We start from the raw sequence: 15268 nt of genomic DNA on the forward strand, positions 1-15268 counted from the left end.
TAGTTGTTTCTACAGATTATTTAAATACCAATAGTAATTCCTTAAACTAGATGAGCCACATTCATTTGGATTTGACTACTACTAATTAGAATAAAAAAATAAAATAAAAAAAGAGGTTATCTCGGGAGATGGAAAGGTCACACAATGCTTCTTTGCACAACAATAACAAAAGAGAAAAATACACTCTTGTATTGTTTATGAAAACAGAAAGAGTACGATAATCTTATCTTGCTGTTCTGAGCGCAGCTGAAGGACCTTCATGTAGTAAACAATCGCAAGCACACTTTACTCACACAAACACTGATGTCAAATATTACTGAGTGAATATTAATTGAGCGGTGATGGTGTAACTGACCGAGTCCAGACAGTGAGGGCAGCTGGAGTGACTCTGCTGAAGCTCGTTCACAGCTGCAGATCCATCATTAACCTCTGTCTCCATCAACAGCTTACTAATGAGCGCTCAGGAAATCCCTATCACTGCGGCCCTCTGGGAAAATCACTCCCGATGACCGGCACCATACAGGCCTCCGACCTCCAAGCCTGGTGCACGAGTGTGCTTTTACACATTAAACCCTCGTTTCTATGACTGATTGTAAAGTTGTACTTAATTAGCAATAATATGAACTATTTTGAGTGTTATTTGCTTGTGCAAAACTCACCACAACAATGCCTAGGTGTCAAAGGTGGCCGCTAAAGTGTTCTGCATTACATCACAGTTACATACTAAGGGTTTGATCAAACCAGCTTGATTTAATGTATTACAAACAACTCCGTCCATCCTCAACGTGTCCTCAAAGTAAAAGGGAAAAGGATAAAAGTAAGAAGCTGAACGTTAAAGATTTAAAAAAAAACATTTAGACAGAAAACGTTCTTCTATGACATCGTGAAGCACCTTTATTTTAAAGAGTGAAGGTTGTGATTTGTACCTGGATTGTTCTCTCTGTTTATTTTGCCTTCACCTCCAATTTTTATAATTCGATAGCACTCTTTGTGGAATTTTTGACCGGGTTTGTTTTTTACTCTTTATTTCTCTAGTTTTATTTATTTGCTGTCATTATATAAAAAGTGAAGTTTCAAAGGTTCATTTGCTCAATTTCTTACAAATATTCAAACACACAAAAAAGACTAAGTAAAAGACCGTGTAAGTCAGAGATTTGGGTCCTCGCAGATCTCCACATGACACCATTGCTCAGAAATCTCACATTCTCCTGCGTGAGGTTCCCAGGTCCTTGCGCTCGGCGCTCTATCAGCGCTTTGGTTTTGACTGCATCAGGAGTATTTGCCAGCTGAATGTCACTTCGCCCCAGTGATCGGATTCCGGCTGGATGACTGTCCTCCCCTCCGTCTCTCCCACACAGATAGAGGAGACCGCAGCTGTGCTCCGTATCCGCGGCCCATGAGCACGACCTGACCTTCACCCAGTGGAACCAAACTGAGTGAACAACATCAAACCTCATTCTGATGCACACAAATAACAGCTCATCCCAAACCAACACTCTGTGCAGTCTGGACGCTTTTATTAATAAAGTGCGACTTCGAAAGGCAATTTAATAAATTCTTCACTTATTAAAATAACTTTTTTTCTGCTTTATATGGAAGCCTATTTACGCCACATAACATCTCATATTTTTTTGCAGAATCGCAAGTCACACTCACAACTCCTCGAAAAACTCAAGAAATGTGACAGAAACTCTAAAATTGCGAGACTCAGAATTGCGACAAACTCAAGAATTGCGAAACATACATTTAGATTTTTGTCATATATAGGCCCTAAACCTTAAATTGCAACAAACTCAAGAAAAGCGACGCATAAACTCTAGAATTGTGACATATACACACAGAATTGCCAGATTTGAATAGAGACTCAGAATTGCGACAAACACAATAATCGCGAAATATAACCTCAGGAATCGCAAGATATTAACTCAAAATCACGACATATTAACTCAGAATAGCGAGATCTGACCTCAGGAATCGCGAGATCTGACCTCAGGAATCGCGAGATCTGACCTCAGGAATCGCGAGATCTGGACTCAGGAATCGCGAGATCTGGACTCAGGAATCGCGAGATCTGGACTCAGGAATCGCGAGATCTGGACTCAGGAATCGCGAGATCTGGACTCAGGAATCGCGAGATCTGGACTCAGGAATCGCGAGATCTGAACTCAGGAATCGCGAGATCTGAACTCAGGAATCGCGAGATCTGAACTCAGGAATCCCGAGATCTGAACTCAGGAATCGCGAGATCTGGACTCAGGAATCGCGAGATCTGGACTCAGGAATCGCGAGATCTGGACTCAGGAATCGCGAGATCTGGACTCAGGAATCGCGAGATCTGGACTCAGGAATCGCGAGATCTGGACTCAGGAATCGCGAGATCTGGACTCAGGAATCGCGAGATCTGGACTCAGGAATCGCGAGATCTGGACTCAGGAATCGCGAGATCTGGACTCAGGAATCGCGAGATCTGGACTCAGGAATCGCGAGATCTGGACTCAGGAATCGCGAGATCTGAACTCAGGAATCGCGAGATCTGAACTCAGGAATCGCGAGATCTGAACTCAGGAATCGCGAGATCTGAACTCAAAATCACGACATATTAACTCAGAATAGCGAGATCTGACCTCAAGAATCGCGAGATCTGACCTCAGGAATCGCGAGATCTGACCTCAGGAATCGCGAGATCTGAACTCAGGAATCGCGAGATCTGAACTCAGGAATCGCGAGATCTGAACTCAGGAATCGCGAGATCTGAACTCAGGAATCCCGAGATCTGAACTCAGGAATCGCGAGATCTGAACTCAAAATCACGACATATTAACTCAGAATAGCGAGATCTGACCTCAAGAATCGCGAGATCTGAACTCAGGAATCCCGAGATCTGAACTCAGGAATCGCGAGATCTGAACTCAGGAATCGCGAGATCTGAACTCAGGAATCGCGAGATCTGAACTCAGGAATCGCGAGATCTGAACTCAGGAATCGCGAGATCTGAACTCAAAATCACGACATATTAACTCAGAATAGCGAGATCTGACCTCAAGAATCGCGAGATCTGACCTCAGGAATCGCGAGATCTGACCTCAGGAATCGCGAGATCTGAACTCAGGAATAGCGAGATCTGACCTCAGGAATAGCGAGATCTGACCTCAGGAATCGCGAGATCTGACCTCAGGAATCGCGAGATCTGACCTCAGGAATCGCGAGATCTGACCTCAGGAATCGCGAGATCTGACCTCAGGAATCGCGAGATCTGACCTCAGGAATCGCGAGATCTGGACTCAGGAATCGCGAGATCTGGACTCAGGAATCGCGAGATCTGGACTCAGGAATCGCGAGATCTGGACTCAGGAATCGCGAGATCTGGACTCAGGAATCGCGAGATCTGGACTCAGGAATCGCGAGATCTGGACTCAGGAATCCCGAGATCTGAACTCAGGAATCCCGAGATCTGAACTCAGGAATCGCGAGATCTGAACTCAGGAATCGCGAGATCTGAACTCAAAATCACGACATATTAACTCAGAAAAAATTGTGATAGAAACTCAAGAATTGCGTGACAGACTCAATATTGTGAGAGATAAATTCAAGAACTAAAAGATATAAACTCAGATTTCTGAGATATAAACTAAAATTGATATAAACTAAAAAACTCAAGAATAGCAAAGTATAAACTCTAGAATTGTGACATAACTTCGCATTCCTAAGAAAAGTGTCAGAATTGCGATATAAAAAGCTATAAACTTTAAGAGATTTTTTTTTCAAGCTTCCACAGGATTGTTTTCCACACTAGAAATGGAAGGTCAAGTCAGATGAACATTGCAATTGAAGCATTTTTGATGTTTTATTAATAAAATGCAACTTCAAGAGGGCTTCAGTGAAAACTCCTCACTTACTAAAACTTGTATGGTGTCGTTCAGGGCAAACGATCACAGTTTGTTTAAAGTCTCTCTGAGTTACTGCAGAATATCACTGAACATCTTCCTTTTCTTCGACTCTCCCGTCTGAACCTCCTGCCAGTCGGCTCGTCGCTTCATGAAGTTTGTCAGACCAAATTTGGCCCAAATGTGCCGTGCGAACTGATCAGATCGGAGCTGACTTTCACTGTGGACTGAGAGAGGAGAGAGAGGATAAAACACACTTTTATCACAACGTGAGGCGCTCTGATGGATCAGCTTGTGCAACGGCAAATTACTTCAGGAAGCTGACAGTGTAACATGCTTTACTCGATCTAAAACAACTTCACATGACTCTGTCATGAGCTCATATTAACTGGAAAAATAAGTTGAGAGAATATTGTAGAAATGCATCATTCCATCACTCTCTGCAGTGAATGGGTGCCGTCAGAAATGAGAGTCTGATAAAAACATCCCAATAATCCACAGCACTCCAGTCCATCAGTGAACATCTGGAGAAGACTAAACCTGAAACACATCCAGCATTAAGATGATTTTAACTCTAACACATAGAGTCTATAATCCATAATAACGCTTCCTCCAGTGAAAAAGTGCATCTGCTGTTGTCTCTCACAGATTAGTTTAGATCTGTTTAAACGCTGCTTGATCTGTGCAGATTTCTCTCCTGATTCAGACAGAACACTGTTTCACTGGAGGAAGTGTTATTCTGGATTATAGACTCTATGTGTTTGAGTTAAAATCATCTTAATGCTGGATGTGTTTCAGGTTTAGTCTTCTCCAGATGTTCACTGATGGACTGGAGTGCTGTGGATTATTGGGATGTTTTTATCAGACTCTCATTCTGACGGCACCCATTCACTGCAGAGCATCCATTGATGAGACATTGCTCCAAATCTGATGAAGGAACAAAAACTCGGCCGAACTATTTCTTTAAAGCATGTGAAATGCAATGTAAAAGTCATCTCACCCAGTTTCTCAGCGATGCTTTGTCTCTGGCTGACGGTGGCGCTGTTCCACACGGCTTCTAACAGACGGCTGCCGCAGCTGGAGCAGGCCAGAGGAACGAACAGCTCCTGAGACGATATATAATAATAATAATAATGCAACTGTTATATACGTCTGTGCTACTGATGACTGCTTCTGTGCTGCAGGGACACTGATGAGTTAGTGATGTTTTACCTCCAGCTTTCTCAAGATCTTTCCTCTGCCCTTATCGCTGGCCGCGGTCAGCAGCTTCTGGAGCGCATGGCTGCCGGAGCGGTCAGTGCCGAGGGTCAGCAGGTCAGCGGAGCCGAGCCCGTGAAGGCTGTTCATCAGGACAGATCGATCTTTGAATCCAGCGAGAGCCTGAACCAGCCGCGATCCGTGATAAGACACAGAGAGACGCCGCTGCACATGAATAATAACAGCAATGTCATGAACCAGTCAAACTCCTGGCTGATGTTACTTCTGCTGCTTTGCCACACAGAAGTGGAAGATCAGAGGCAAAGGCATTTCACATCACATTGCATCTCACACATGCAGTGAACTAGAATGAGCTGCAGACTGGAGCACCTGTGTGAGGCCGTCTCCCTCTGCTGTCTCGGTGCTGTAGTACACTTCATACGCCAGTAAAGACAGGAAGAGAGGCAGACAGGACACCTGCAGCGATGCTGGCTCACTGCAGTGAAAAGCCTGATGGGAAATCAAGGTCACAATGAACTGCATGCTGCACACTGACTCATGAAGAACAGATTGAGAAATAGTTTGCACAAATAAACAATACCAATACGTGATGTACGATGCATTCTCTGGTTATATACTGCACATTTTAATAAATGTAGTTTGGTCATCCAGGTATTTCATACACAGAGTAGTATTCATACTGTACAATGCAGAAGATGAAGGAGTAATATTATAGTAGCTTTGCAATTTTGTTTGGATGCCAAAATTATACTCTTCATGTGTCATTTACTTTTATTTTTTTATATTTTTTCAGCTTTTATTTACTTTTTCAGTTTTATTTTTAGGTTTTATAGTTTTTATTAATACTTTGAAATTGTATTTGTTTTTAAATTTCATACATTTTTTTTTATTTAAGTTTAAGCAACTTTGCTGTGTTTTTAGTTTTTATAGTTTTCATTAATCTGACAAAGGTTTCTGTATTGTTTTCTTTAATTTTTTATGATCAAGTTTTAGCAATTGTGTTTTGTTATTTATATTTGTTTTTCATTTTCATGTTTTTTTATTTAATTTTAGTAATTTTTTATAAAAAATTCTGAAAACATTTTAGTATTTTTACATTTTTTTTTCTTTAAGTTAAAGTTTTAGCTGTTTTGTGTTTTTTGTTATTTTCATTTGCCATTGTTCAGTGCTAGTTTAGTAGAGATACTTTTGTCGTTTTATAATAAAAAAAAAGGAGTTTTGTATTTTTTATATTTTTTTTATTTTAGTTCAAGTTTTAGTCATTTAATTTTTTTCCATTTTATCACATTTTTTTAAAGTATGTCTATATAACTTTTTCAGTTTTAGTTACTTTAGTACATCAAGTAAAAAAAAAATATTAGATGCTTTTATAATTATTAAGAATTGTTTTAGCATTTTTTTTGTTAGCAAGCAACAAAAAAAAATTTAAATATTTTTTTTTACAAATCTGATGCTTTCATTATTATTACCAAGATTATTTTAGTGTTTCATTTGCTAATAAAAGCTCTTTTTTAATTTTAGTTTTGATTTTATTTTTTTATTTGCCCCAATATCAAAATGTTGGATGGTTTTAGTTCGCTATAATAACCTTGTGATCATTAAAGGCATACTTCTGCAGCAGATCAACACAGCATGTAAACACAGTAGATTGCAGTCAGAGGAGAGTGCAGTAGCTGGTGTGTACCTGCAGGAGGCGCTGCAGCAGTTCATTCTGCTTCTCCTCCCAATGAACACAGCTCTCCACCATCAGCACCACCACACCCATGTGACCCGCGGCCAGAATCGCCTCGAACCCCTCCATCAGCTCATCGAAGATCTTCAGGAACTGAGCACATGACAGAAAGACACATCTCAGAGGAGATATATATTTAAGAGTATTTGATGAGAATGTTTATTTTCGGGTGCACTGCCCCTTTAAGGAGTCTGAGCAGGGCTGTACCACTCTGAAGCGCGCCGAAGCTGTGATCAGGCTCTGGATGGTGTAGTTAGCGATGGGATGAAGGGCCAGAGGCATCAGCTGCGTCCTCAGGTGCTTCCTGTAGACGTCTCGCAGCACGGCCTTCTGGGAGAAGCTGAAGACGGTCTGCATCAGGTGACTGCAGGAAGGGTCCTTCAGGAACACCAGCAGCGGACTGGACACACACACATCTCAGCATCATTAGGGAGAGCTTAAAATAATAGTTCCATATCAAAGACCATCATTAGAGTGTGTTAGAGTTACTCCTAAAGTTTCTGATCTCCTTCATGTTGTGTGTGCTGCTCAGTTCACATTAACCGTAAAAAACTGATCTTTACATTTTATGGGCATTTTTACCTTTATAAAGCCATTCTTTCAGAAATCTTTTAAAGTCAAATTCTTACATTTAATCAGTGAATTAGAATAAAAAGCCAATTGTATGAAATTATATAAATAAATGCAAGATGCTTTAAATGTTAAAGGTTAAAACCACCAGTAGGTGGCAGCGAGTCACTGTTAGAAAGTGATTCACTGAGATTGAACCGAATCATTTAAACAGTTGATTCATTCAGGAACGAATCACCTGATCCATCCTCCTCCTCCTCCTCCTCCTCACCTGACTCCAGGAGCAGAGCTGAGTGATGTCAGGTATCCCATGATGCCCTTGATCAGCTTCCTGCACAGAAGGGGTCTCTTCCTGTGGCAGACGGTCAGCAGCGTCTGGAGAGCGGCGCTGGCGCTGGAGCTCGTCACACACACTGAGGAGAGACAAGAGAGAGGATGATGAAGGGGAGTGACACACACACACACACACACACACACACACACACACACTGAGGAGAGACAACAGAGAGGATGATGAAGAGGAGTGACACACACACACACACACACACACACACACTGAGGAGAGACAACAGAGAGGATGATGAAGAGGAGTGACACACACACACACACACACACACAGACAGACTGAGGAGCGACAGCAGAGAGGATGAGGAGGAGGAGCGACACACACACACACACACACATACACACACACTCTTGAGGAGAGACAACAGAGAGGAAGGTGAGGAGGAGGAGCGACCCACACACACAAACACACACACACACACACACACACACACACACACAGACAGACTGAGGAGCGACAGCAGAGAGGAGGATGAGGAGGAGCGACACACACACACACACACACACCCCCGTGCGTTCAGAGGAGTACCGTTAATGTTCTCCATCAGACGCTCAGAGAGATGCTTCAGCTCCCACCAGAACGAGACGGGAATCTCGAAATCCAGCACCTCCGCTTTGGGCTTCTTCTGCTTCTTCCCTGACAACACAAGCAAAATACATAATGAGAAGAAAAATTATTATCTGGATAAATTTGCTTTTATTATTATTAAGATGATTTTGTTTGCATTTTTTGTTATCAAGCAAACTAAAGAAAAAAGTGGAAATATTTAAAAATATTATATCAAGATTCTTTTATTATTATTACTAAAATTATTTGAGTGTTTTACTTGTTGATAACAGAAGCAAATAAAAAAATTATAAAAACAATTTAAAAAAAACTCAGAATTTTTTTTGGCAAGTTTTTTTTTTTTTTTTTTTACAAATTATCAGATGCATATATTATTATTAAGATTTTTTTTTTTCAGCTTATAAAAGAAGCAAAAAAAATCAATGGTTTTATCATTATTAGGATTATTTTTTATGTTTTTAGCAGATAACAGAAGCAAATAATAGCAAAAGCCAAGCAAATGATCCGCAGCATCACACTGAAGGAGAACAGCATCTCGCCTGCGTCTGACCTGTTTGAGCAGCTGTGTCTGAGCTCAGAGATCCACTCAGAACCTGCACCAGTGTCCGGAGCACATGAGATCCGTACGGATCCTTCAGGAACTCCACCAGACTCTCTCGGACCACTCCACACACACGCTTCACCTCAGCCTCCAGCATCCCACAATGCTCCTGGTCCTCCTGCGTGACCTCAGAGTCGTCCTCTTCACAAAACACATCGGATCATGAGAAACAGTCTTGGACAGAACCACTGCCTCGCTTCAGCACAGCTTCATTACAAACGCCGGTGGAAAACATCACTCATAATATTAGGAATCACTAATATATATATATATATATATATATATATATATATATATATATATATATATATATATATATATATATATATATATATATATTATTATTATTATTATTAATAATAATATCATCACTTACGACAATTAATGTAATTACAACATCAATAATAATAATAATAACTATTATTATATTAGTATTGTTATTATTATTACAAAATAATACATATTCAATAAAGTGGTAATGATAAATATTATTATGATTATCATTGTTATATTATTTGTTATTATTAGGGGGATACAAAAATACATGATAATAAATGATTATAATAATAATAATAATTAATAATAATATTTTACTTGTATTATTAATAATAACAGTAATTATTATTATTATGGAAAATAATAATACATGTTCAGTAAAATGCTTATAATAATAATAATTATTATTATTTATAATAATATATTACTACTATTAAAAGTACTTATAATATGAATAATCATAATAATTATTATTATTAATAATATTTTAGCATTGTTCTTATTGGGGAAGTAATAATAATAATAATAATAATAATACATAATAAATATAATTCTTATAATAATAATAATGATTATTATTCTTAATAATAACATTACTACTATTAAAAATAAAAAATATTTTTATTATGATGATTAGATTATCATTTATTATTGGGAAAAATAATAATACATATTTAATACAAATTCTTAAAATAATAATAATTATTATTATTATTAATATATTATTTCTACTACTAATACTAATAATAAATATATAAGTATTAGTATGGAAATTAATAATAAATATTCAATAAAATGATTATAATTAATAACAATCAGATTCTCTCACCATTCCAGCGGTGGGCCTGTCTGAGTGCGCTCTCCATCACATGACCCCCGCACTGATCACATGACACGTCTCTGAACTCTGACCCCGTCTCTCCTCCCAGCTCGGCCAGCACACCTGCCACCTGAGCGGGACTGGCCAATGAGAGCAGCCGCTCCAGAGCCACGCTGCCGGTCATATCAGTGGAGACGAGCACCGCTTGACCCTTGACCTCCGACAGCACGTTCTCCACAAACAGAGCTGGAGACACACACAACACACTCAGACACAGCAGGAGCAAATCTCTACACACACACACACACACACACACACACAGTTTTCCTGTATTTGTGATCAGACAGATGCAATCTCTCTTCACCTTTCTCCTCCTCCTCTGTAAATCCCTCGTTCAGTCGCTCGCTGACGCGGCGGAAGTAGCTCACGCTCGTGCCGTCCAGTCTTCGTCTCTTGATCCCATCCTGCGCAGGACGCTTCTGACTCTTCTTCTGTCCACCCTTAAAATACCGCTGACCTTTGACCTCCATCTCCTCAACCATCACTTTGGGTTGTCGTCGTCTCTCAGATCTGACAACACTGCGTTCACACCTGAAAATAAGCGATGTCAGTTTAACGTGTTAACTTAAATAGTTATGAAAAATAATGAGATTAAAAATATTTAACTGGCCCCGCCCCCAGACCTGTTCATACAGCTGACAAATATGATGCAGGGCAACACCTCCATAAATACAGTTTTGCCCTAAAATTCTAGATATTGGGGCAAAAATGCAACTGTATGAGTTTTTGTCTCATATTTATATCACATGATAAGCAATATCACACAAGTTCTGTATTTCTCACGAATAGAGAAAATAGCAACACAAGTACCATGTTATAAATCACACTACCATGGTATTGATATTGCTATGGTACGGGTTTTTATTACACCTAGAGAATAAATAACAATAACAATATTATATAACACGGAATCGTATTTACATTACAGTCCAAACATACTGATCATTGTATTATCATTGTAAACGCACAACAACCATTGTACTTTGAGAAAAGTCGAGCGACAATCGCGTTTTAATCGATCAGTAGAGTTTTAACTTAATGAATCAGCGAGTCCCTAGATCAATCTGTAGCATTGTTAATCATAGCACATTTAATTAACACATTACTACTTATAAATCATAATATTATATTGAGCTTACCAGTGTGCTTCTGCTCACATGTGAACACGGAGAACGGCGACAGGCGACGCGGAGTGATGACGTCAGAGCGACGTGATGTCATTTTAGCAAACAAAAGTCCCGTCACGCTTAACAGCACAAATAAAGACCAAAAACCATTAGGGTATCAAGTAAAGATCGTGTTCCATGAAGATATTTTGTAAATTTCATACCGTAAATGTATCGAAATTAATTTTTTGATTAGAAATATGCATTGCTAAGAACTTCATTTGGACAACTTTAAAGACGATTTACTCTGTATTTTTTTTTTACACCCTCAGATTCCAGATTTTCAAATAGTTGTATCTCAGCCAAATATCATAACAAACCTGGTTTTGTGGTCCAGGGTCACAAATTGCTTCAATGATACAAATCAAAACATATTTTTGTGGTACAGCGTTGACATATGACAACATTGATATTTTCTCTATTGATATCTACAGTAAAGCTATGTTAGACAATGTTGATTTGTGAACAAACATTTGCAATTTACTAACCAAAGATTATGCAAAAAAAAATCTCACTTAAGAAAAGACTTTCAGAAATGAGGTTAACAGAGCAATATCTGCAGCACTTCAACATATTGCAATATATTGTTTATTTATTTATTTATTCAGAATAACAATGACATTAATATAAATTATCTGTACCTATAGAGGGTTAAACCGTAAGACTGTTTTGGGTAAAGTAGTCACGAGGCAGAAATTACAGCATATGTTTAATTTATTTACCAATAAAGACATAATAAATTGAGTTAAAAAAAAAATCGAACTCGATCGGACAGCCCCGCTCGTCTGTGTTGTGTGCACGCGCAGCGCACTCCCGTGTCGCTTGCAGTGACTCAGTGGAAGGGTTTACGTTAAACAGTTCTCTCCGGATCCAAGCGTCATCTCAACGGCCAAAACATGTCCAAACTGGAGCAGATCCTAATCCTAGACCCTCCTGCAGACCTGAGGTTCAGAGGTGAGTGGGCAGCGCGGACAGGCGGTGTGTTTTGGTGAAGTGTAAACAGGTTTGACTCACTGTGATGCGGGAAGGGATTGTAGGCCGCTGCGGATCCCCGAGCTCGAGTTAACTGACAGGCGGCTCTGAGGCGAAGGGAGAGGGTTTGCACTGCCAAGTCATTTTACAGGGGAACAATAAAAATGGAAGTTTCAATTTCAAATAAAAAAACCGTTACAATAACGTCCTGTGACTGTACCATGGTATCATGATAGCATTTACCATGTTGATTTTACTACGTTATATGTGTGGTAACGTACTTTCAAAACGTTTAGATAGTAAATTGACTCATTTTTTGGACTTGTACCATGATAATATCTCAATGAGTAGTCCTGAATGAATCACATTAGCATGGTTTAAATCAAAACATCATCTGATACATCCGTGTTTATGTTACTGTCACCGTGCTTTTATTATGTAAGAGTTTGTTTTATTATATAAGTGTCTGTATGTCACTGCCCTGATTTCATGTAAAGTGATAATTCCATGGCATATTTCCCCAAAGTACGTTGGAGCACATGTTTTCATTTATTATAATAATAATAATAATAAAAATAATAAAATGCAATCCACACCCAGATTTAAACAAAAACAAAAAACCGAAAACAATCGTTATAAAAAAATAAAATAAATAATCAGATTAATTTCATCCAAATAAACATTTTTTGAAAGTATTTACATGTGTATATACATTTATATATTTATATTCTTATTTTTTGTATTATATATAAATATATTTAATATATAAACATAACATATTTTTCCTAAATATATACACGCATGTGTTTGTACAGTATTTATAAATACATAAAAATATACATGCATATATTATGTTAATAAACCTTTTTTTAGGATGCACTACTTTGGAAGCATTTTGCGTTTTGGAAGTTCAAACTCGGGGACACCATAGAAGTCCATTATATGGAGAGAAATCCTGAAATGTTTTCCTCAAAAAATTTAATTTCTTTACGACTAAAGAAAGAGTAAGAGATGAGTACATCATCTGTATTTTTATTTTTTTAATGTCTGTTATAATACTGTATTATTTTATGAATATACTTGCGTATTTTAATTTAATTAGTCGTTTATTTATTATTTATTTAAATCGAAAAAAAATATTATTTAAATATTATTTATAATTTATTTAATAATATTTTACTTATTCCAAATTTTTTATTTATTTTAATCAATTCTTATAACTTATATTTTTATTTTTAATTATTAAAGCACTGTTAATATCCTGTATTTATTTGCTCTTTATATATTTATTTTAGTCTAATTCTTATTTATTTTACTCAAATTATGCATTTATTTAAATTACATTTTATTTACATTTTTAATTAAATTTTAAATTGTAAATAAATTTTTTATTTCCATGGACCCATTGCATCCCAAGTTTAAAAAACCCTTCATTAGAGTACCATATTAATACTATTATACATGCATTTCCGTGCAATGGTATATCTCAAGGTATTGTGGTGTTATCAGCTCATGCATCTCTGTAAGACTGTCCTTTTTGTAATTACCTTCTGCTTCCAGCTGATTGCTTTTCCAGATCATTTTTAAGGCAGTAGTACATTGATGGTGCTTTGATTATATGTACCTCGTATCTTTACTATATTGATATGCCACGGTTATTCTCATGTACTTCAAAGCTGAACATGTGACTAAACGCTTAATAAAGTCACAGAGGGGGAATGTCTGACAGATTGCTGTGTGTTTGTCCTGGATAAATGAGTAACCAGCGCTGAGATACGGCTGATGATACTTCAGAAGGGTGTCACAGTTTAGGATGTTCTCTGACTCTAGGACCTTTGGAGGACGTCCAGTCGTGTCCAGATGTGGGTTTCGTGTTTCTGATTAGAGCTGGACGTTGAAATGTTTTCCTGTCATCTAATGTGAACGTGTTTTTGTCTTGGTTTCCGGTTGCAGAAGTAAACGAGTGTGTTGTGCAACTCGTGTTCAGATAATTCAGCTGATGTCAAAAAGGAGAAATAAAGCAATAAAGCAGCTCTTATGTGTGTGAGCAGAATAAAAAAACTGGCATGTTTCTTTGTCTAAAACGTTTTAGTGTGAAACGTTTAGAGTTCATCCTTCGAAATCACAATTCATTCACTCACTGAAGATTTTTTGCATTGAAATGTTATCATTATTTGATTTTATGTGTCACTTTAAGTTTTCCACTTAAAAAAAAAAGATCATCTAAAACTACATATTTAAAAAAAAAAAAAAAAAAAAAAAAAATATGAGAAACTTTATTTCAGTTAGATGCAAAGGCAACATTTTGTCATTTTTGTTTAAAGCACTAAAGTAACTAATAAATTAAAGTTTATAAGCATATAAAAAAATGAATAAACTTTACAAAATGGCTAAAACTTTAAATAACATTACAAATAACATTACAATACAAATAACATTGTAATAATCTATTAGTGATACTATGGCTGTGTAATGAGTGATATTTATTAAATAAGATATGAAGTGTGAAACTGAAGAGAACGTAAGTCACTTCTATGCAGTAAATATCAGTTGATCTTGATGGGTTTGCACAGATTTAACTGCAGAAATCAGGCGATGTTCAGAGATTTTGCAGGTTGTTGAATTGAATTGACTTTTACTGTAGAATCCAGCGCGTTTGTTTCAAGAGCTGCGTGTACATGTCTGTCTGGGTTAACCTGATTATTCAGTCGTATTGTTGCTTCAAACAAGCATGACTTGTGTACACTGAATTAAAGCATTATGTCATTTTCATGCAATGACAAGCTCCATCCATTCATTTTCTAGAAACTTCATTTAGCAAAGTCTGATCTTAGGAGAATACTGTGGTTGTGTTTTCTTAGCACAGATAAACATGTCTGAAACATGTTGAGCGTTAACTAATATAATTAGCAAACTGTTCATTTGTTATAACAGTGCTTGAGCTGAAACTATTATATGAGGCATTCGTTTTTTTAATTAAGATTTAAATATGTTATTTACATTTTCAGTAATTTTGTAATAAGCATTTATATGTATTTGTTTATTTTTAATATTAC

General features: G+C 37.4%; 2 protein-coding genes across 3 annotated transcripts in view; one reads left to right on the plus strand and one right to left on the minus strand.

Annotated features, from left to right (window-relative positions):
- Positions 1–3831: 3831 nt before the first annotated feature.
- On the minus strand, positions 3832–11300 carry LOC127950825 (nucleolar protein 9). 2 transcript variants are annotated; one of them, XM_052548153.1, is made up of 12 exons: positions 11214–11300; positions 10379–10605; positions 10024–10260; positions 8868–9059; positions 8279–8386; positions 7676–7817; positions 7042–7234; positions 6787–6927; positions 5472–5591; positions 5097–5306; positions 4885–4990; positions 3832–4111 (listed from the first exon to the last, which is right to left on the minus strand). In XM_052548153.1, the coding sequence occupies exons 2-12, from the start codon at positions 10554–10556 to the stop codon at positions 3957–3959; spliced, it is 1782 nt and encodes a 593-aa protein (XP_052404113.1). In that variant the 5' UTR covers positions 10557–10605; positions 11214–11300; the 3' UTR covers positions 3832–3956. The 2 variants fall into 2 exon arrangements, with proteins under 2 accessions (XP_052404113.1, XP_052404114.1); XM_052548154.1 differs by having other exon boundaries at positions 10379–10593; positions 11214–11297.
- A 721-nt stretch (positions 11301–12021) lies between these two features.
- LOC127950836 (vesicle-associated membrane protein-associated protein A) overlaps positions 12022–15268 on the plus strand; it is a 15384-nt gene continuing 12137 nt past the window's right edge. Inside the window, exon 1 of the mRNA XM_052548167.1 lies at positions 12022–12194. Within this exon, the coding sequence (XP_052404127.1) occupies positions 12137–12194 (58 nt within the window). The 5' untranslated portion in view covers positions 12022–12136. The remainder of the gene's footprint in view (positions 12195–15268) is intronic.

The sequence above is a fragment of the Carassius gibelio genome, chromosome B2 (assembly GCF_023724105.1).
Source record: "Carassius gibelio isolate Cgi1373 ecotype wild population from Czech Republic chromosome B2, carGib1.2-hapl.c, whole genome shotgun sequence".
Lineage (NCBI taxonomy): Eukaryota > Metazoa > Chordata > Actinopteri > Cypriniformes > Cyprinidae > Carassius > Carassius gibelio.